At 40.0% G+C, this 24,272-nt stretch overlaps 2 protein-coding genes across 6 annotated transcripts in view; one reads left to right on the top strand and one right to left on the bottom strand.

Annotated features, from left to right (window-relative positions):
- marveld2a (MARVEL domain containing 2a) overlaps positions 1–12,862 on the top strand; it is a 134,648-nt gene extending 121,786 nt beyond the window's left edge. The window contains exon 9 of the mRNA XM_067258097.1: positions 12,666–12,862. Within this exon, the coding sequence (XP_067114198.1) occupies positions 12,666–12,698 (33 nt within the window). The 3' untranslated portion in view covers positions 12,699–12,862. The remainder of the gene's footprint in view (positions 1–12,665) is intronic.
- Positions 12,863–15,232: 2,370 nt separating this feature from the next.
- The window catches only part of LOC136964118 (rab-like protein 6), a 29,346-nt gene continuing 20,306 nt past the window's right edge, over positions 15,233–24,272 (bottom strand). For 3 of the 5 annotated variants that reach the window (XM_067258073.1, XM_067258072.1, XM_067258075.1), the window contains exons 12-16: positions 19,620–19,829; positions 19,155–19,407; positions 18,828–19,017; positions 18,547–18,602; positions 15,233–18,183 (exon numbers count right to left, since the gene is read on the bottom strand). In XM_067258073.1, the coding sequence (XP_067114174.1) occupies positions 17,986–18,183; positions 18,547–18,602; positions 18,828–19,017; positions 19,155–19,407; positions 19,620–19,829 (907 nt within the window). In that variant the 3' untranslated portion in view covers positions 15,233–17,985. The remainder of the gene's footprint in view (positions 18,184–18,546; positions 18,603–18,827; positions 19,018–19,154; positions 19,408–19,619; positions 19,830–24,272) is intronic. The other 2 variants (XR_010879049.1, XM_067258074.1) reach the window with 2 other exon arrangements.

Here is a 24,272-nt window from a genome sequence, read left to right as displayed (position 1 = left end):
ACGAAAGCACACAAACCAAAAACACTGCAATTACATAAACGCGTTGCAAAAACGAAAGCACGCAAACCAAAAACGCTGCAAATACATAAACGCGTTGCAAAAACGAAAGCACGCAAACCAAAAACGCTGCATCCAGTTTTCACAACGGAAGTTGACCAGGCCTCTAGGGGGAGCGCTAAGTGGAACAGCTTGATTTTCGGCCCCACGGAGCGAAAGAGAGAGAGCATATGAGAAGTTTGGAACAACATCGAGGAGGCGACATAAAAAGGTTAGTATTCATTTTTACATGTGGCCTTCCTCTTTTACAGTTTTTCAAAAGAGCAACTTCGATTTTGGTCCCATTTCCAAAACAAACTTCTCATATGTTCTCTCTCGATCCGTGGGGCCGAAAATCAAGCTGTTCCATTTAGCGCTCCCACTAGAGGCCTGGACAACTTGTTGTCAAATTCATGAATATGTTTTCTTAATTTGCTTGTGATTTGTCTATTTGCATAGTTTTCTTAATTTGCAGCGTGTTTGCACATGTCGGCCACCGTAAAGACCGATTTATACTTCTGCGTTTTTACGGAGACGGAGACAGGGAACGCCCTCTCCGTCAAGGAACGCGTTCTCCCTGCCCTCTCCGAGCCCCTCGCAGAGCTCTACGTGCACCTCCTGATTTTCCTGATTATCCGTCCGTCCGTCCGTCATTTTACGGATACCCCTTGGCTGTGATTGGTCCGTATTAAGAATCACTTGCGTCAGGGGCGGGGGCGGGGTTGCAGTGACCAACAAGAGAACAAAATCCTTTGACCGCCATTGTTGTAAGTTTTTACAATTCATATTTCAGGCAACAGTACATGTACATCAGCATCTGAATTAAAATGTGACGAGAAATGGGCAGTGTAGTTGCTGAAAATGTGCTTATTTTATTGATGAAACGGCTAACTAGTAAATTTGCTATAACTTTTCGATAACCTAGTTAGCATCGCAGTGCAGCGCCAACTGCTCTTCTGGCAGTGAATTGTTTTCAGCACCCACAGCCTTCGGAGTACTATAAATTCAACCAATCCGTCCGACTCCGTGCGTGCGTCTGTCCGTAACTGAAGACCATTTCTTTTAGTTGCTGTAATTTCCTAAATTGCTATTGTGGAACAATGTCCCTAATGTTCCTTAAAACCCTTCAAATGTGAATCATCACCAGTGTCATTGATGTATCAAATAATCCCACTTTTTTTTGTCCATAGTTCAGAGAGTTGATCTTAAAGATCCTGTAAAGTGGACCTGGAAACGAGTTTTAAGTTCGCCACACCACAGAATAATGTGTTATTAACTACCCTTCCAAATTTGAATGAAAAAATAACACCGACAAGTATGTTAAATTAGGCTTTGAAATCGTGAAAAAATCAGCAGTCTTCTCTTCTTGAGACTGGGGGGGGGGGGGGGCGTGTCGCCTGAAGGAGCTGAAGCTCCGCCCCTCGCTGCCTAGTGCCTACCTCCGACCCAGATAATGGACACTATGTCAAGCCAAACAAAACCGTATAGAATTAGAATTTATTTGTTCAATGAGTGAAACATACAGATGCATATAAATGAAATGTTCCCCTGAGCTGTAACAGTAAAAATGGACACCAGAGACAGCAGACAGTGAGCTCTCCAACTAGGCTACTTTTCACACATTAGCTACCATTTCACCAAAATAGCATCATTCTACACCGAGTAGCCTAATATCAATTTAGCGGTTTGAACTAACTCAAAGTTATCTAGTATAATTATAACAAGCACACAGAACTGAGTGATGAACTGCTGTCGGCGGTGGATGGTCCAGGTGCGAGCGGAGGATGAACGGCCGGGGGGGCGATGCTCGGTACGGCTCCGCGCTGTTGGTGAACCCCGTCTGTCTCTGGTCCATGTTAAAACTGTCTGACCAGGGCTCTAGACTATGCGACCAAAATGTGTACGGGTGCGACTAAATTTTTTCCTAGGTCGCACCGGTGCACCTAACCTCCTCGCATCCGCTGTCTCTCCACAAACGAAGCGTTTGTTATCCTAAAACGGAACTGACACTCATGGTTGGATCATATCGTGGTCTAAACCAATCAGAGACAGAGATGGGGCGGGTTTTTGCCTCTGATTGGCTGTGGTCCAGATATTCCTGTAGCTCCGTGCTGTGTGATTGAAATTACGACCTGAGCACCAGAGAGTCAGTTTAGCAGACCTGGGCATTGTATGGCCCGCGGGCCATAACCGGCCACAGGCTGTCTCAATCCGGCCCGCGTGAGGTAAATCAAAAATTTAAAATAAGTAAATATGTAGTCCTGAAAGACTGCAGTGATCAGGCGATTTACATATGTGCACTTGCGCAACCTCACCGACAGGAGAGTTAGCTGTTGGTTAGCCCTCGAAAATGAAAAACTTTGCCACTGATTAACTTTTAACAAGACATGGACTTCTAAGTATCTGTTCACTGAGGTCAAAGTGAAAGCTGTGAAGAAAAACAACTAACGCGGACATAATAAGAACTTGACTGATTCAGTGGGCGCGGGCTGATGGTTTGCTAGTTGAACTGCAGACACTGATCATTACCTGTCAGCTGTCCTTCGCATATCCACCTCAGACATTCAGACAGATTTCGATGCACTTGTTCAAGCCCACTGGATTTCTCTCACAGAACAAAATGAACTGAAAAAACGTATTGCTTTTTGTATAAAGTTGATCAATTCCACATCTTTAACATACTGCAAAACAACTTTTCAGTGTTTGTGAAGATTAACTGGTTACAAATAAAATGAAACACTGTTGTTGTTGTTGTTGTTTATACTGTTTATTACTTCTATAATCTTTCCTATTTGACCTACACCAAAATCTAAAATATTTATATAAATATTTACAGAATATCCTTATTCTTCTGATAACCTGTAGCAGCTAATCAAAATATATACTTTACTGCTTTTTACAATGGGAGAAAATGAATAGTGAGCAAATTGATGAGGCCCTCCAACACATTTCAGGTTTCTCATGTGGCCCCTTGTAAAAATGAATTGCGGACCCCTGAGTTACGAAGCTGGGTCATGGAGCTAACCCATGGAGCTAGGATTTTGATGCTAGGGAGAGTGTGGCAAGATGATTTAGCCAAGGCCATAGGGCAAGAAGGCCAAATTACAGGTGTTGGCCATCTGAAGGGCATGGGACAGCAAGGTGGGACCCGCTATAAGACTTTGAGCCATGAAATGTTAGGTCTCATTTCAGGGAAGCTTTTAAACAGTAGCACTTTCTATTTTGAAATGTTTTATTTTGCTTAAAATGTTTTAGTTTGGTAGCTCAGTGAAGCACTTAAAAGATTTTTTTATATATATATACAGTATGATTGTGCTTCAAATAAAAAATATATTTACCTACTCCTTATTCTTGTTTAAGATCATTTACATAATATATATGAATGTATATGGAGCGTGATAAAAAGGTGACCTTGAAATTGTGGCGACGCAAGGAAAAATTTGGGTGCACCTAAATTTTGTGCTGGTGCACCTAAATAAAAAAGTTAGGCGCACCAGTGCAACCAAGGCAACAAGTTAGTCTGGAGCCCTGCTGACGTGAAATGGTCAGTGGCGCAGAGGCGGCTGTTGGAGTTTAACCTTTCCATGAGCGTGGCTCTTCACAAAATCTATCCACCTATTTTTCCTTTCATTATCAACAGGGAGCTTATAGCATTGCAGCGCAGCTGGAGTTCTTGCATCCAGGGAAGATGCAGTTGCGGGTGGTGGGAGACATCCTGAAGCTAGCTAGCTAGCCAATGTAAGCTACAATAACGGAACAGCAGGAGCAGCCATTCAGTGATCTGACGTAGATGGGGCGAAATGACGTAGATAGGGCATTTTTTGGCTCTGCCCATTAAAACCTGAACTGAAAACGGAAGAGAAACTGTTCTTCGGTCTAACTCCACATTTCAGTGTGACAAAGTTTTAGCGCTTTGCACATGCTTTCAGGAACTCATTTCACACGTATATAATGTACTTAGAAGCAAAACATGGAATTTACTTTACAGGATCTTTAACACAGCTTCCCATATACAAGGTGCAGGAAAAAAACATCCCCAAAACGCCTCAACAGGCCATTAAACAGGTGATTTGTGTCTTGTTGAGTGAGGGCCTACTACTGTGGATAGGTTATTTCCCCCTTGAGAACTGCAGGAATAAAAGCGTTGAGCCTGTAGCACCAGTATACTATTGTTTCTCACTCACTCTCAATGGAGGCACACTGAATAGTATACCTTGGGGTTTGGCCTTTTTACAGTCTTTCACTTAAAAAATTAGAGAAAACTTAGGATTTTGAGTGGAATGCATGAAAATGTGTTTGATACTTCAAATGTATTTATATCTGCAGAATATGACGATATGTCATACCTGACAGACACACCAAACACAAGCTATTCAAAGGTATTTTAAACCACATTTGACAGTTGTGCAGTTGCAGTTCAGATTCTGCAGAGTTCCAGCCGTAACATCAGGATAACATCAAGTGAAAGCATCATCCATGTGGATAGATGGGCTTAAGATCTCATTCATGGATATTCTTCATAGCTTTCCTTTTTAACATTAATATGCGCCAGCTCTGCACTCAGCAGTGTAGCATGGAGGAACCTGCAGAGGACAGGATCAATGTTCCTCCATTCAGGCAACCCTGAATGAAGAGGCCTCTAAGAAACCATCAATCAACCTAACTGCTGGAAGGACCAAAGAGCATGATCTGTTCAAATAGGATTATGTATAAGAAGCCTAGGATGGATAATTAAATGGTCATCATAATTTGGTACCAAGTATATGTTTTTGTTAAAAATGGTACACTTTTGTTTACATAGCTACATGTACAGTTCAAGGTTAACTGTTCTCCACTTGCAAATTTTTTATCTCTGACAAACATTAACACTTATTTTGTTCTGCTCTCAAATTAATAACAGAAGATAGTTGCAGGTCTAAAATGTGTCATTTACTGCAGTATGAAAAAGCAACTCCATGTGAATTAATGGTACAGTACGCGGTACGGTACATTGATTCTAAAGTAGTATTGGATTGTACTGTATTTATTTTTAAATGGCATAAGATGGTTTTTATAATCCAATTTGACATGTGGGTAAGTTGACATTGACACCAGTATGACACCATCTTGACTCCGGTCAAGATGCTTCTATATGAGACATATGAGAAGGACACTTGTACACACCGTATGGACGATGCACTTACGGACTTTAATAACCCATTTCACAATTGAAATGTTGTCTTATTTTTCACCTGGTTACACATAAATGTTTTAATGTGTTCTATTCCAGGCAAGACTGGAAAAAGTGTGGTAGCCACCACAATACATATTTTAGCATATTGTAACACATTCTGCTTATTCTCAATTATGAAGGAACTACAACATTGTCTAGAGTCTAGACTCCACAGAGACTGGCACCAAAGTCATCTATGCTAGCAACAACCTTGAAGTGACTGTCCACTCTCAACTCTAACTCCCACAAGCAAATAGGATACATTCCCCCAGACCCACAGAAGCATGCATGGCGTAAGCAGCTACTGCTGGATCAAGTGAAGCGATTTGGCTTTGCAAGGATAAGTGTGCTACTGGATAAGACCAGTATCACAAAATTAGAGACTACATGCTGTAGAGTGTTGTGGCAGTAAATAACACATATCTTGCAAAATTCTTTTAAACCCCTTTTTTTTCTTTAATTGAAAGTTTGTCATTTACAGCTGTATGTGTGAAGAGCTCAACCAAACGGAAATGTACATACATTCTTCCCATATCAGCTTTGTTAGCCTGGAGGTAATTACGTTAGCACATTGGACTAGGAGCATTCTTTGACTGGCCTGCATATAATAGCCTTCCTGCACTCTGTAGTCCTGGTGCCCAGTGCACAATCCTGTATGCATTATTAATGTGCCTTGCTCCTTGATTCTGCTTGCTGCTTGTGGGCCTCCGCCTGAGGTCCCTTTGGTCCATAGGGGAGGAGGTAAAGGAGGAAAGACATGAAAATCGTTCACTCAGCAGAACAGCTTCTGAATGGGATCTATTGGCACAGTCCACACATGTTCACACACATAGGCACACACATAAACACACAAACTATAAGTTTGCATGCATGCACAGGCCTTCTGTCATCACTCTTACACAGTGAACATGCAGACATCTCTTCAATACAAAGTTCTTCCACTGGCCTTTTTTCTGCCAGTCAGGGCATTAGTACACTATTGACATGGTAGAGCATGTTTTGATATATTGTTGACATAATGTCATTTTATGGTCTAACTCTCTGTCATCGGATTTAGCTTTGCTTCTAGAACATTATCCATTGAATTACTATCAACAATGGATAATTATATAATTTTTACTGTAAATATTTCACCTGCAATATGAAATCATGGACAACAAAGTCAAACCAAATTATTACAGCAAATCAACACAAATTTGATTGCTACCACTGTATTTTCTCATCTACTTCGGTCAGGCTTTCAAGCTTCTTTCCCCACCTAACAATTAGTGCTGTCATTTAGGACCTCATGTAGTGAAAAGCTATTTAAAAAAATCAGCAGGACCAAGACTCTTTTGGGGAGTCTGGGTGGAGAAGCAAGGTGTGCAGGTGGGAGAGTGAGTCAAAGTTGGTTATGTAAACCGTCAAAGCACCTGATGAAAAGGGCCTCATAGGCCTCAAATCAGATAAGCTCAAGGCAATCCAGCTCTGATGTACGAGGCAGAAACAGACACAAGCATACATTTGATTATACAAATGCACAGCGTAGAGGCAACCCAGACAAAATCATCCCTGAATAAGATAACATCTACATTTGTGTACTAACTTCTTGCAATTATCACTGTAGGCTGAGAGTTGATATTAATTCTATAGAGCTAGTTACTGTAAGTTGTATCACAAGGAAAACACTTTTTACTTTTACTGTAGTTTAGACAACAATTCTATCATACATGTTTTGTTGTAGCTTCTGGAATGGGGCATGTGTATAGTGGATACACAATTACTATAGCACACCATTACTGTAAATACTGAGGAGGAAGGTTTATTTAGGGGTGACTTCATAGTCTGTTTTCACAAACAACTTTCAATAGGGCAAGGGCAGCTTTTTGGAGGATTACGGAAGATTAGTCACAGCAGGGCTCAGACCTGAACCCCTTTAGAAAGACAGATTTGGGTCACAGAAAAGGAACTTTGTAACTACCCCTTTGGGAATTTCGATGCGAGTAAAAGAGTACATAGGAAATCATCCACATCAACCCTGATCCTTCTATTCCACCATCCAGCGGACAAGTGAAAAAACATCCTCGTAAGACAAAATGCATTTTTAAACAATGTGACATGGTGCAGGTCTGTTACATGGTACAAATGAAAGTCAATGTTTTTCTCTAAAAAAAATCCATAGACCTCTGCTGTTATTATTAGCAATTGCGTGAGGTCCTGGCACTTTTCTAGAGTTTTCACGGTCAATCACAGGACAGAGTGATTTTGATCAGTTTCAGGACAGAATGGTGTCGCCCAATCAGACAACAGTACTTTTTCCAGTCAATCTGAGGACAGGATATGCCATTTTAGATAGGTACATTATAGCCTATTAACAGTGTGTATTTTAAAGGGCCGTCCTTGTAAGCCACTAATAAAGGAATATGTTGGTTGTGTGTTGTTCAAGTGAAGGAATTCCATTGATCTCAAGTCTAAAATGGAGTGGTGCATTGCAGGTATTCTGCAGCATCAGGTAATTACAGAGCCGGGGAGAGAAACTCTGTCATCGTCTCAGTCTTTGACAGCTGGGGAAAGAATATAAAGCTCCAACGCAGAGAATGAGAGAGAGAGATGGCAGTGAAAGAACACTAACTAACGCCTGAACAGGAAGGTCAGGTTTGAGTTATCCTCCAGAACTGGCCAAGTGAAAAGCTCTGGCTTTTCAGTGGGTTTCAGCTGTACGTGGCAGACATTCACCCAGCATCCCTATCTGTGGCATTTACATTCTAAGGACGAGGTGAATGGGGGGAAGTGGGCAAAGAGCCGATGGCAATGTGCACAGAGCAAGCCGATGAAGAGGAATGGGAGAGTGGGAGAAAAATGGGAAAATGAGAGAGCAAAGAGTCTTCACTGTGTGAGATTGTCTATACGGCCTACAGCTGCCATTCAGCTGCAAATAATTAGCTGTCTGCTCTAATATGTACAGCTGAGAAAAGGCTTCTTGTTAAGTATGAATCATAACAATCCGAGTCATTGCCCTCTCTCTGCATCTTCATATAAAATTAGTTTTCAAAATTAGTTTTTAATGATTACAATCTGCAGTCGACATTTGCCAATGGAAATTGTGCTATTTCAACATGATTCCCTCTTCTTGGAGCTGTCTGAGGATAGCTAATTTACCCTGAGGCAAGATGTGAGCAAGACAATGTTCCTTCAAGAGTTGAAGTGAGGGAGTTTGCTTCAATGCGATGGTTGGTGTCTGATTCAGTGCCAGTGACTGGACTCTGAGCGTAGTGTTGGTCTTACTCATGCTAACCATATTATATGCTGTAGACTTTATGACAAGTATCGGCAATCTTTATCGTCCTCTTACTACATCCAATATCTTCATAATTTGATGAACAGGCCTTTTGTGTTCTAAACAAGTCAGGGATGGGCTCGCAAATTGTTTTGATCGCGTGGACTGCATTACCCAAAAGAAAAGGTTGTCATTTTGAATTCTTACATACAGTACAAACGGAGCATACTGCCTATACTGTCTAAGTGACATGCAAAGGCCTCAATTTTAGCTTTATAGCTCCAGGCCGGCAAGGTTGCTCCAATACGTTTGGATCCCTGTTCAGCAGTTGTTGGCATGACGTCACTGCATGATGGTGGATATAGATGGGCTCAGCAAAACAATTGCTGGCATGCAGAACAGTGTATGTTGACACTATCATTACAGTGAAGAAAATGACTGTGTTCATCCAGATGAAGTTAGGGTTGGTACTTCTTTCTTCAGGATTCTTATCAACCAAAGCACTTGTAATAGATTGCTCCGATCTAGCTTCATGATGTGCAATTCCATTCAGTTACTTTTTATGATTATCAAGTCTGTCAATGATCCCTTTATTTCCATCCTTTTTCGCTTGGTATTCTGTCAGTTTTTTTCTATCTTCTGGTACAACTAATCCTCATTCTCCAGCACCATCCTCAAGTAATTGCTTTCATTTTTCATCCTCAGTTTTTCTCCCTCACCTCAGTCCTCTGCCAATGGGTTGATTCTGTGTAACCCTTTGCCATTCACGCTCTCTCTCTCTCTGCTTCCCTCTTATCTCTCCTAAATGTCTTGCTCCTTGTCTGCTTGGTCAACACTGTCAACAGCAGAAACCAATGCAAGGAAGACTGGTGTGTGTTTGTCTGTGAGAGAGAGAGAGAAAGAAAGAGAGAGGATAGAGAGAGAGAGATAAAGACAGTGAGAGAAACAGAGGTCATTTGTGTTTGAGAGTTCATGTGCTGCACTTAGGTAGTGTATGTGTGTTTGTGTGCTTGTGTTTGTGCTTTGGGAGTGCAATGAAGGGAAATAGATTGGACTAGTGTGCTTGTGTGTGTATCTGTGCATGCAATTTAAGTGTGTAGGGGTCTGCACGTGCCTGAGGCTCAGTGGGCTTTAAATAGAGCACAGCACAGGAATGACTAGAGAGCTCTATAGTGTGTTCTCTACACGGGGTTTCCTTGACCCCGTTTCACATATTAGACGACCGACAGGCCACGGTCCCACTGTGACACACAATCAGCTTTCTGCATGTTATTAAGGGTTGAGTCCCTTTTTGAGTCATTTCACATATTTATGCTTTTGGATTGGGGGTCATTTAATTTATCTTATTGTGAGGAGCATCTTCATTTTGAGATGAATGTGTACAAGTGCTTTATACCTATTGTACAATGCTCACAGAAGCAGTATCTTGGTGTGGCACTATCTCACCCTTCCAGTTATTCTGTGGACTGGGCTGTAATCTAATGAAGGCCTTGGACTACACATTCAAAAATGGGATCAAACCAAACCAGACCAGGCTATAGCACTCTCTCTGTCTCTGGCTGGTGCTGATAGTGGCTATGATCAAAGCCAGCAGGCTATAGTACATGCTGGTGTTCCTATGGCACCCCAATAACTAGCGTTTAGCCATGGCTGCTACCGACACAATGCACATAGGGCTGAACTAAGCTTTCGGATTCACCCAAGGGCAATCGCATTAGCAGAAACTAGCAGTATCTCCAGCAGTATCTATTAACAGTATCTCAACTGTATGCTTTCATTTCTTCTGTTTTTCTCAGTTTCTCTGTCAACAGTTATTCATTGTTTAGTTTTTTTAAATCTTGTCATGCAATTACAAATCTATACAATTTAGCATGTTGGGCTGAGACTACACAGCAAACACTGAGGAGGAGCACACTTTCCCAAGAACCTCTTAGAGAAGCAGATATATATGAGTTAATTCAGCTATGGCCTCGCTGCTTGCGCCACTCCCCTTTTTCCTAGAGTGGATGTTGAGGTAAATTGCACTCCACCGCCTTGACATTTACCCAATTCAATACATGCTCCTGAACTCTCTCTTCCCAACACATCTACCTTTTACAGTATAAATCAGTTTATCTCTAACTAGCCCTCTTCCTATTTCCTGTGAGAACCAGCAAAGCTGTCCGACATGGTGTCTCTATAATGGAGACAAGACCTGTCAAAGGCACATTTCAGTTTAAAGATTAGACTTGGCTTCCAGTCTGTTCATGTTGTATGGAAATATGTAATGCATAACTTGTATCTGGTTGTGGCTGAATAAAGAGACGAGGCAGGCTGGAAAGCTTTCTCGTTTGCTGAACCGTGTATGTATGCAATATAAAGATGTGTGGCTATTCAAAGAGAAAAACATGTCTTATACAATGGGATGTACAGTGTACCATACTTAACATTGCACATTTAGAAGGACTTATTGGATGTTGGATTGAATAGTAGGTTAACATTAACATAGAACAACAGTACATACTGTATTGAGATGTTGACATACAAAGATGTAGACTGAACAGATTAACCTGGTCACACATAAAGGAGCTCAAACATAATACATGCAAGTAAACCAGGAAGAATGGATATACTCTTACATCCAACATCTACATATTAATCTTTAGTTTCAAAGGTAATTCTAAATGTCCACATTTTACAGATCAACCTAGACATCACTGTCAGGAAGTGATATTTATAACCAAGAAATAATTTAGCATTAGGTATGTTGTCATGGTGCCAGCATGAGTCATCAACAGCAGGCAGTAGCATTTGTTGGGATAGCTTGTTGTTGTGGCTGCTCTCTGTGACCAGGATATGACATGACCAGATGTTGACAGGCTGCTGAAGAGCCCTTGCATAGAATTTGTCTCCATTAAGAACAATAGGAGTAGAGTTGAATAGAACAGAGCCAGCACATTCACATACTGTATATTCTGTATTGACAAACTCAAAGTTATGGATCACCTATCAGAATAGGTGGTATTTAACTCAGACAACTGCACTTAAATACATATTCCCACATGCATACACAACAATATGTAGCTCACGTACACTATATTCAGCTATGTTGTCACACATTTTCTTATAAACATATCTACCTATACAATGTGACAATAATATTTCCCTCCAATGTCAGATGAAAGTCATGCAAAGTGGATCAAGTACCAGTGAGGGGAAAGATCAGGAGGACTGACAAGCAGTGTGATTTCACCCTGTTACATATGGACACAAAAAGGATTACATACATGCATGCCTCTTCTACTAATGTTCATGAACCACCAACATGTGAAACTGTTCATATTTACTGTAATAACAGTAATCTGTTCAGACATATTTGAGGATATGACCCTGGTTCTGAAGCACAAAGTGAATATGGGTTGGAGTTTAATTAGTAGGCAATTAAGCATGTAGGCAAAAGGTCTAATTCCACCTTGATTGCTATTATTTCCAACAAACATAACAGTGTGTATAATGAAAAAGAGATTGCTGTCCCTTTGCTAAATTCATCTGAAAAATTCAAAATAGTTCAGTCGTAGATTTTTTGTATCAGTAAACTACATAGGAAAATCTTTATACAACATTAGTTAGACATGGGCATTCATAAATATGTACAGTTAGGTCCATATGTATTTGGACATTGACACAATTTTCAGCATTTTAGCTCTGTATACCACCACAATGGATTTGAAATGAAACAATCAAGATGTGCTTTAAGTGCAGACTTTCAGCTTTAATTTCAGGGTATTTACATCCAAATCAGGTGAACGGTGTAGGAATTACAACACATTTTATATGTGCCCCCCCCCTCTTTTTAAGGGACCAAAAATAATTGGACAAACTAACATAATCATAAATCTAATTGTCACTTTTAATACTTGGTTGCAAATCCTTTGCAGTCAATGACAGCCTGAAGTCTGGAACCCATAGACATCACCAGACGCTGGGTTTCGTCCCTGGTGATGCTCTGTCAGGCCTCTACTGCAACTGTCTTCAGTTCCTGCTTGTTCTTGGGGCATTTTCCCTTCAGTTTTGTCTTTAGCAAGTGAAATGCATGCTCAATTGGATTTAGGTCAGGTGATTGACTTGGCCATTGCAGAACATTCCACTTCTTTGCCTTAAACTCTTTGGTTGCTTTCGCAGTATGCTTCGGGTCACTGTCCATCTGCACTGTGAAGCGCCGTCCTATGAGTTCTGAAGCATTTGGCTGAATCTGAGCAGATAATATTGCCCGAAACACTTCAGAATTCATTCTACTGCTTTTGTCAGCAGTCACATCATCGATAAATACAAGGGAACCAGTTCCATTGGCAGCCATACATGCCCACGCCATAACAGTACCTCCACCATGCTTCACTGATGAGGTGGTATGCTTTGGATCATGAGCAGTTCCTTCCCTTCTCCATACTCTTCTCTTCCCATCATTCTGGTACAAGTTGATCTTGGTCTCATCTGTCCATAGGATGTTGTTCCAGAACTGTACAGGCTCTTTTAGATGTTTTTTGGCAAACTCTAATCTGGTCTTCCTGTTTTTGAGACTCACCAATGGTTTACATCCTGTGGTGAACCCTCTGTATTTACTCTGGTGAAGTCTTCTCTTAATTGTTGACTTTGACACAGATACGCCTACCTCCTGGAGAGTGTTCTTGATCTGGCCAACTGTTGTGAAGGGGTTTTTATTCACCAGGGAAAGAATTCTTCTGTCATCCACCAGAGTTGTTTTCCGTGGTCTACCCTGAAATTAAAGCTGAAAGTCTGCACTTAAAGCACATCTTGATTGTTTCATTTCAAATCCATTGTGGGGGTATACAGAGCCAAAATGCTGAAAATTGTGTCAATGTCCAAATACTTATGGACCTAACTGTACATTTTGTAATGTAAAGTTATCACACATTTTTTGTGATAGTTTAAGTATTCACTGGAGTTAAAACGTACATTTAGTCTCTACTGGCTTGACACTAAGACATGTCTGGAGACTGTCTTCAGGGCATTTGAGACTAATGAGATGTCAGGATGCAAGCACATAATCTCAGATCATTTCAGTTTACTAAATTAATATTTCTGTGAGGGGCAATTTATTTCAATTTAAACTCTTTGGTCTCTGGAACATTCCTTCCATCTTTTTTTTTACTTCTGAAAAGTTTTTCTTTTAGTTAGACAACACTTAATTGTTACTGAATTGTGAATGGCGGAGGGTAACCCTATTCAAATTACATTAGAAAATGTCCAGCAGAAATATTATATAGATTTGAATCACTGCATAATATATTGTACATATCGATATTTTTTCTAAACCCTTGTAAACCCACATCTCAAAAGTAGCATATTATTTGGATGAATAACTACATTCATGTGAGAAATAAATACACAAACATATACACACATGAAATGTGATTAATAAGGCCTTGGAGGTAAAAACAATATTGCCTGTCAGGTTCTTAATTGCTGTATTTATGTTTTTGTGTAGTACAACAGATGAATCTGCAGCAGGAAAATGCAATTAGGCCTCCAAACATTTTAGTGATGAAAGATGTCTCTCAGATGAGACGCTGTTGAACATGTGAAAACAAAGTGCACCATCAGTTCCCTATGCAGCTCAAACAGAACTACCAGAGCACATCTTCCAACACGAAAACTGACCTACATTACGTAAGATTAAAAGGGTTGATAATTATTAAGAAGCTCAATGTACGCTTCCCTCAATTTCATCACGTCTAATCAGTGAGCAGGAGGGAGCCTACACTCACTAATTCATGAGGGGATCCCTTTTCTTTTAGGTACTTGTGATAATTAGTGCACTTTTAGAAAACTTCAAAGAGGACATCAGTAAGGAGATTTATAACCTATACGATTGTCATATACAGTAATAGTTAACCTATAGAACATATAACACAGCAAGTGCTCGGGATACCAGTCCCACAGACAAGCATCCATACTGAACGTTGAGTAACATTTGGCTTCATGCAATGAAGAATAGAGAACATTCGTACTATCCAGACTGCTAATGTGATCTGAAAATATAATCAAGCACACCACTTTGAAATGCTTGCACAATAGACATATTTGTTAGCATTTTATTTGGAGATGATTGAGTGTTGTGTTGTGAATGGTGGTAGGTTGGGGAAGGAGGGCCAGAAATATACTTGTACAGGTTCCCCAAACAGGTTTTTCTCCAGTTCTAAAGCAAATGCATCGTAACAATTACACTCTGATCTTTTATATGTTTTGATACTTTACATATTAAAATAGATCGATCTGAACAAAAACAGCAAAATCTGAAGTAAGCTTCATCACTCAGTACTTTCACTCCTAAAGCAATTGCCTGATACATTATTCTCTCGACTTACTACATTGTTTCAAAGTTATAATGCAAATAATTTTACATTGAAAGTTACTGCCATCTCACAGTATTTTTAGTCAATTAAATGGAAGTTCCTTATTATAAGCACCAGTGGGTTTTACACTTACCAGGTCTCATGAGAAGTGACTTCTGAAAGCAACACATCTTTTGATTTGTTTTTTTACCACCCTCTTGTGGCAGAGGAGAGAACCAGTCAAAGAGAAGTCAAATGTATTTCATTGTACGTCATGGGGAATAATGTAACAATAAAGTATCCAATTTCTATCAATAACCAGTAAGTACTATGCTCTGACAGGTAGGCACTTTAGAGCCTGTCACTCAAAACACAAATTTGTCAATGCACAAGTACCAGACTGAAAATATGCTTGCATTTATTAGACAATTTTATCACATGAATCATCTAGATGGCAGCATAAGGGAATGTCAAAAATGAATAATTATTTGATCTCCACCTTTCAGTACTTTACACAAAATAAACAGAACTCAACCAGATATACATATATTTTTCACACGGCCATATGTAGTTGCTGTACCAATCAATATAAAAAGAAAGTAACAACTCCACAATTAATTAGTTGTTCCATGACAATAGTCTGAAGTGCAGTCAATTAAGTGGAATGTTACGGAAGATAAAAATCTAAACCTACGACCAGTAATTCTTCAACCTCACCTGAAGCATTCATTTTTAGACCTCTCACATTCTCACTCTTACCTGTACTATAACCACAAAAACAGTACACATTGGTTCACGTTACTCTGTAAACAAGAGCTGCATTGGTTTAATACCACATATATTACTTAAAAATCACTTAAGCTTAAGTGAAAAAAGCCTCCCAGTTAACTGAAATTATAACAGCAGCCCAACAAGTGTCTTGATAGTGAGGGAATTGTAGATCAATTAAAATTAGGATTGTGGACATTCAGGTTGATGTTAATGTTCAAGTATTGTCTAATTGTAATTCAATTAATTATTCTGTAATTTATATAATCTCAAATGTAACCATTTAAAATGTACAGTAGTCAGGTATTTTATCACATTTAGTGATGGCATAATACTTGCAAATACTACGGCAAATATTTTCCGTAGCATCCCCTATTTCCCCTTCAAAGTTAGCGGTAAAAAACTTGGAAATAGCTTCTTCGGGGACAAGGTGGGTGATCAAGGGTGACATGGTTTGACCGCTCCAGTCTTTTTTGAGTGTCCCTATGCCAGCTGGGAGGGTATGACTTGGTCAGCTGGTGTAATGACGTCACCCCCCAGGGGCCATAAAAAAAAGATCCAGAATGTCCTCAGAGTACAGTACGGCATCTGACAAACAAGGATGCTATCATCACAGTTATCACAGGTGAGGACAAGACATGCTACAACAGTAAAAGTCCTGGTTCAGCTCACAAACGCAAAAGGCTAGTGGAAGTCATATGTAAAGTTTGGTACACAGTGCGGCAATGTCATATGGTTTCCCTGATGGTATGCAGTCAAACCATGGTCAGAACAGTTTCTAGTATTTAATATTTTCAAGAAAGTCCAGAATGAAACAACCAAAGGGGTTATGGAGATACATTAGGAAATACACAGTAATAATGAGGAAATACACAGTAATAATTAATAAACATTTGTGCATATTTTAACACACATGCCTTTTTGATGTCAAATATATTGTGAAATTACTTTTTTTCTTTTATAAATATGCAATGTTCACTATAAATGAATGCAAAGATGGTAAGAGTTTCAAATGAATTCGTGGCCATTTTCTTGATGTACATAAATAGTCTATTCTAAGGGGACCGTGAAGCCTTTCAAGACCATTTATTGATGTAAACATCTCTAGGAGTGTAAAGTATGGAACAGTTTATAGGTATGATTTACACACCCATATAATGTACTTACATAAACAGTTTGATAACCGTTTTAAATAATATACATAAAACACCAACTTGAACGTTGAAATGTTCTAGATGGTGAATCCTAAGTAGCAACACTGCTGTGAATGTTTTCCAACTTCAGCTGCATAAACCAGTGTGGGTGCCGCCTGTTTGTGCGTCTCACATGTCCTTTGCTGTGGCCATATCGGATACAAAGGACTTGGTGAGGCTCAATTCCATTGACACCCAACCAAAACCATCCTTTGGTGCTTGTCAAGTACTAGAATATAGGTATCAATGTAATATATTCAATGGATGTAACCACACAATAACAATACGTACAAGACATTGATCATGCTGTTTGGTTTTGGTTTGTGTAAGAATATGATTCAGTAGATTCAATTAGATTGCACAAGGATGACCATTTTAGAAAAAGAAAATATATTATGTTTACAGCAGCTTTGAAAGAAAAAAAGTAGCATGTCACCCTAAAATGTCTTTATCCAAACCAATATTGTCTTCAACAAAAGGCATCTTGATCACAAGCTTTTTGGAAGCGTCTTTACAAGACTGATAGCTTTCCTTAAGGCATTGATGACCAACCAAAAGAAACAAAAAGAAACACAAGGGGAAAATATTAGATACAATAAATAATAGTTTTACAGCTGAATTATATTTGCATAATACATTTAACAAATTGCACACAGTCTTCAAATTTCCTTAAAAACCCCTCGTTCATATAATCTGTCAGCACCCATGGATAAGTTGTTCAGGACTCTTTACTGAGGTCAATTCTAAAAGCTTTATCCGGATCTATTAGTTCAGCAATCTGCTGTACCTAATGAGAAAAGTCGACAGAAATGGAAAGTAACTAGAACATTTTATGAATACTGTATGTTACCCAGGAATGATCACTTAAAAACCGATCAATCTAAAAACAAGTTGTTGTGTCCTTTAAGTTTGACCAGAAGGCATCCCAATATGAGCTACAGCTATGTCAAACTTGAGCGTTTGTTGCATCAACGTAGCATTGTGTTTAAAATGTAACAGAATATTAAATAAACGCAAAGTTAAACTCACAATGATAAAATAGGTACCACAATGTCAGTCTGGAAGAGTGAGATGAAATCAGTTGAAGTTGCAGATCCATGGTTATTTAGCCAATAGTCAGGTGGTCATAACACCAACGTATTCATGATGTTACACTGCTGACTAGTACCGGGATTGGAAAGATCAGTTCTACAGCTCCTCATAGTCTCCACCCTCACCTTTAACTAGTCCGTCCCCCCCTCCTAGGAAAGACTCAAGGTCATCAGCATTCCCGCTTTTCTTGGTTTTAGACTTTTTCTTCTTTTTCTCTTTCTCGTCCCCATTTTCTGAATCCTCTTTTTCTTTTTTCTTCTGTTTGTGTCGCTTTTTGCTGCTTTTGTCATCATCCTGAGAGCAGAAATGTTTCATAGTTACCACCAGAGATCTTTAATTGCTACAAAAAAAATTGAAGCCCAAAAGTCAAAAAACAAACTACAGGCAACTCAATCTAGCCACCAGACATTTACTGGTATTGCCAACATTATGACAAAGATAGGTGCCTCAATGGTAGCTTTGTTTCACAATAATTAATACCGTAACAACTTTTTTAATTACATTGATATCCATATTATTTTTAGTTTAGTTTTGTTAAGGAATATGTTTATAAAAGCTTCATTGCTAAAATATTTTATTCTGAGCTTCAAAAGTTTAGATGAGACAGTACTAAAGTAAGGAAACACTTGCAGATTTGAATTGCCTATGGATCTTTACCTCTTTACTTTTCTTCTTCTTTTTCTTATCTTTTATTGAGTGTCTACTGTCTTTATCTGCAACAAAAATAAGATCAACAACATATTGTTTTGGTACAACATATACACAGATTTTACCAGAGATACGCTTTTGATGTTTAAAATTAATGTTAAAAATTTAGGATTTACAAATATTGTATTAGACATAAAGTGTCCCCCAGTTGGGGAAAATACAGTGAAGAAGAAGAAGGATGTACACAATGTAATATTTCTACACAACTGCTTTTTTTCAACCATACTCACCGTCTTGGTCCTCACTGCTGTCCTTGCTCTTGGACGCCCCTTTCTGGAAGCCTAGGCCAAACAAGTCCACCTCGTTCTGCGGCTGGCTCTTCAAAGAAAGGACAGTGGGTTTGAGAAGGTCCAGTGTTGTCCTGGGTACAAAGCTGTCATCAGATAGGTCAGATGGATCGTCTTGTAAAATGGTAGGCTCCTGTAGGAAAGAATACAATTAAAAACTTCCCTTCTTAACATTGTAGCATGGAATTGCATTATGTAGCAAACTCTCAGTTCCAAAATCACAATTGTAAGACAATTGTTATGCCACCGTACACTATATACCACGTCTACCTTCTTTTTCTTAGATGTCTCAAATTCTTCACTCTCGAAGTCTGGGTCATCCATGACAAAAGAGAGCATCTGCTTGGACACATGGGCCTCTTGATCGGTATCTGAGTCTTTGTCTGCTTCCTTCTTGTTTACCCGGTTAGACTGCACTGGGGCTGGGGTAGGATTTAGAAAAGACACAGGCTCCATCTTTAGGCCTGTGGGTCTCTTGGACTCTCCTTTCGTGTTTTGAGTCTTTGCTCCATTGGAAGAGATTCTGGAAAAAGACAACAGTATAATAATGAAATATAGTTTGTGCTGTTTGGAAAAGTAAGGCTATGGAAATGAGCCTCCTGCCTGTAGTTCTTGGATAACAATCTCAATCCTGATAATCAATCTAATCAGCCATCCCAACTTAATATATTTGTAGCTATCATAGTATAATTTAAACATGTTCAAGATTTCACATAATAGAGAGAAACGCCACACCTTTTACTGTGAAGTTCACTGTCCAGACTTGAGCCTCCATCTAGGTTGGGTTTGGGTGCTGTGGTGGCCTCTTCCTCTTCATCACTGGTTAGGGTGATGCCCAGACTGGGAGCGGCCATGGCCTTGGGCACAGCCTGGCACAGTTCTTCAGGATCCAAATCATCCTGGAACCCTGAGACCATGGGGTTCCCTCCTCTTCCCTCCCCATCACTGTGAAAGAGGAAAACAAAAGTAGGTCAGAGTGTATTTATATTATATTCTTATATGGAATTAGACTTATAATATATATATATATATTATATATATATTATCATTTTTGTAATCTTCCAAAATCACCCTCTTAACCTATATATCCACTCATTCTGTCATCATAGTTTACTAGTGCACAGTGCCCATGATGCAGTCGTGATTAAGATTTTGGTGAGACACACATTACTGGAATTTAGATAGACAGTGCACAGTGCCCCTGATGAAGTAGGTGACACACACAAAAGGACGCACACAGAGATTCCTGGAATTATAAATAGGCCAGTGTAGGGATGGGTATCGAGAACCGGTTCTTGTTTAGAACCGGTTCCCAGTGAATCGATTCCTTGGAATCGTTAGCAAAATTCCTTAACGATTCTGTTAACAATTCTCTGTGCCGTTGCGCATGCGCAAACTTTTATAGTTTATTCAGACAGACTGCAGCAAACATGGCAACTAAGAAGGGTTCTAAAGTTTGGTTGTATTTCACACGACAAAATGACAACAACACCACTTGTAACGCGTGTAAAAAGTCTTTCGTCGAAGGGAGGAAATACTACAAATATGAAGAAGCATTTGAACACACAGCATGGAATGAAGTTACTGGAACGTCATGTGTTCGATGCATGCAGCAGCGCAGCTAACGTTCGCGCTTCATCTTTAACTATCTAAGGTAGAGCTAAACTGCTCAAAAGTGATCACAACCACTTGTTACTGTGTGAAGCAATTTGCCTTTATTGTGTGTAGTCGATCTAGTTATCTTCTGTCCCGTCGTTTACATTTACATTTAGTCATTTAGCAGACGCTCTTATCCAGAGCGACTTACAGTGAGTACAGGGACATTCCCCCCGAAGCAAGTAGGGTGAAGTGCCTTGCCCAAGGACACAACGTCAATTGACACGGCCGGGAATCGAACTGGCAACCTTCAGATTACTAGCCTGACTCCCTCACCGCTCAGCCATCTGACTCCCAGATGGAGTTTGAAGCATACATTTTAGCTCCGGCATTCGTCTCCCATTAGTATTGATCTTATTGATCATTTCACGTTATCGGGGCGGCGTGTGTTATCAGCAAACGTTTGCGTGTCGCATTATTAAACTGAGCATATCGATTTTAATCTATTATTAAACTTAGCATTTTAATTGTCTGGCCCCCCAGTGGTGGAATCAACTCCCCACCTCCATCAGAGACACTGACTGTCTCTCCACCTTCAAGAAAAGGCTCAAGACGCACTTGTTCCGGGAGTACAACGGTACTTAGGAATGGTTCGCTTGACCCGATGTTAGTTTCCTCAAGGATCACGATGACTCTTGCTCAGAGACTTGTTGCTCTTGTGGTTAGTGGTAACTGATTAAAAACAATTTTACTCGCTGTGATATATTGTTTTTATTATTGTTGCTTGTTTTTTCCACAGGTACACTTGCACTTATAGCAGTTCATGTTGTTTAATTGTAACTTGTTTAACTACATGCTCTTATGGTTCTTCCCTTTGGCACTTACTTTGGTTGTTCACAATGTGTGCTTCATGTTTTGGCTACTCGCAATGTTTTGTGGCTATCTTGTTGTTATGATCAGTGACCTATGCACTTTGTAAAGCTCTCTCTTGGAAGTCGCTTTGGATAAAAGCGTCTGCTAAATGAATAAATGTAAATTGTTTAACCTTTTAATAGTCCTGTTAAATGTGCCTGAAAACGCCTAAACAACATACCCAAAGTACATTGAAAGCTGTTGTCACTTAAGTTATTTCCCCTGTAAGTCCTAATGGTGTTGAGTAATAGAAGCTTGAACACAAGGAAACTGAAAGTTTTCTATCTCCGACTAGATTTTGTTTTGAAAACAGAGGCCTGAAGAGGCCTAGAGGTGGTAGGTATTAGCTCATTTCAGAGCCAGTCAAAGCCAGTTTGAGAAATTCGTTTAGAACGAGTGTGTGTGGGGTGGGGGGGTGCAGGACACACAGACGTAGTTGTAGAGGGCAGTATCGATAAGGAATCGAATCGATAAGCAGGAATTGATAAGGAGTCGGAATCGTTAACATCTTATCAATACGCATCCCTAGGTCAGTGTCTGGGATGCAGTTGGTGATGCCCAAACTTAATTTGTGTGCGCAGAATTCCAATGAAAATCTTTGGTTTTCAAATAGAATGCATTGGTCTGAGGCAAAATGTAAATAAACCTGTCAACTCATATTACGTCTCTATTCTTTCGTAATATTTAACCTGTAAACAGAGCCCATTGCCACCAGTGTAGGTAGATCTGTGATAGCAATCAAAGGAAGTCTGTCACCCCTGAAACTCATACAGTAACGTTCCCGTTAGACTAGCTACTGTAGCCAATATTAAAACGTTTGCTAAAAATGCAGAGATTCAGCCCTGAAGAATTGAAACAGAAACACTTATCAACCAAAATTACAGTAATAGACAGAGCCAGGAAGTTTTCAGGCGATCTTTATGAGGATAGATCAATACTTTTTTGCAAAGTCTGTCAACATTCAATCAACCACTGTTCAATCAACCAACACTGCATGTACAGGTCTGGCTAAAGGGTGTGTGCAATGTTTACATTAGCATTTGTATTATTTTCCTTGTTGTTACGCAGTGCTGTAAAATTGTCTTGTATTTTCTGTATCGCATTCACATACAAGACACTGATAACTGACCAAGGATAAATTTGTAAGAACATTGTTCCTGTCGTATGCACATTTGCAGCTCGCTATATCCATGGAGGAGGCTAAAGTGTTAGGATTAGGAATAGTGCTATTGTCTTATACCCATTGTGGCTCGTTTTGACACCAAAACCAACCGAGGAGCAGGCCCAAATCATCAAGTTAAAGGGTTCATTGATTGCAGAACCGAATTTACCTTGTCACAGTTGAATAACGACAGTTCAGTGGGTAAAATGGACATACAGTGAACCCCAAAGTCCATTGACACCTCTTTCCTATGCAAATCTCACATTAAAATTTTTTAGCTGTAAAACGGTAGGTTTTGAAAAAGCCACCGTTTTTTGGCTCTGGTGTGTACCTTTGTCACGCCCCAAAATTTCCTGCGCGCTGCTCTGCTCTGTGTACTTCCACGGAATTACAAAGAAGAACGTTTTTCAAGTATATTGAAAATGGACTACGGTCGTAAATGCAGTGTTCCAGCCTGTACAGGGAATGCTGACACTTTTCAGAGTCTTCCCAAGGAACCAAACACTCGACGGGCTGTGATGTTTGTCTATGAGAAGATCCCTGTGCAGTTCGACCCCCAAATCGGTCACATTTGCTCGAACCATTTCACTGAGGACAGTTTTGAAAACCTGGGACAATGTAAAGCCGGATTTGCTATGAAGCTGTTACTAAAAAGAGGTGCTGTTCCGACCTTATGTTCATCACAGCCGCAAGCTGTTGTATGATGTTGTCGCTAAGTTATTAGCAATGCTAACGCATCGTGCCTGTATCTAGCATCGGTAGAATCAGAATCAGAATTCGGTTTATTCGCCATGTATGTTATACAAACACGGAATTTACTGTGGCAGGGAGGTGCAAAACACCAAACATATACGAATCTTAAATTAAGTAAAAGTACAAAAGTTTAACTATTTCTAAGAACTAAACAATCTAAGAATACAACAATTTAAATATAAATTAAAATATATATAAAAATAAGAATAAGAATGAGCAGCGTGAGTGGTCAACATAGTGCAATCGGATACTGAGGTAAGGTGGCTTGTGAATACTGTAATTGCTATTAGATGGACTTATAATAGTTAAATAAGTAAATGAATGTCAATGGGAGTCATTGGCCTTGTTGAAGAGGCCAGTAGCAGATGGAAAGAAACTGTTCTTATGGCGTGAGGTTTTGGTCCTGATGGACCACAGCCTTCTGCCAGAGGGGAGTAGCTGGAACAGGGAGTGACCAGGGTGGGAGGGGTCGGCCACAATCTTCCTCGCACGCCTCAGGGTCCTCGAGGTGTGCAGGTCCTCGAGGGTAGGCAGATTGCAGCCGATCACCTTCTCAGCAGTGCGGATGATATGCTGTAGTCTGCTCTTGTCCTTGGCAGTGGCAGCAGCGTACCAGATGGTGATGGAAGAGGTGAGGATGGACTCAAATGATGGCTGTGTAGAAGTGCACCATCATTGTCTTTGGCAGGTTGAATTTCTTCAGCTGCCGTAGGAAGTACATCCTCTGTTGTGCTTTTTTGGTGAGGGAGCTGATGTTCAGTTCCCACTTGAGGTCCTGGGAGAGGATGGTGCCCAGGAAGCGGAAGGACTCCACAGTGTTGACTGGGGAGTCGCACAGGGTGATGGGGGTGAGTGGGGCTGTATTCTTCCTGAAGTCCACAACCATCTCCACTGTCTTAAGATCATTGAGCTATAAGTTGTTCTGGCTACACCAGATCACCAGGTTGTCAGCTTCCCACCTATAG

Source organism: Osmerus mordax, chromosome 20 (genome assembly GCF_038355195.1).
Source record: "Osmerus mordax isolate fOsmMor3 chromosome 20, fOsmMor3.pri, whole genome shotgun sequence".
Lineage (NCBI taxonomy): Eukaryota > Metazoa > Chordata > Actinopteri > Osmeriformes > Osmeridae > Osmerus > Osmerus mordax.
This window is presented reverse-complemented; position numbering and strand designations above follow the sequence as displayed.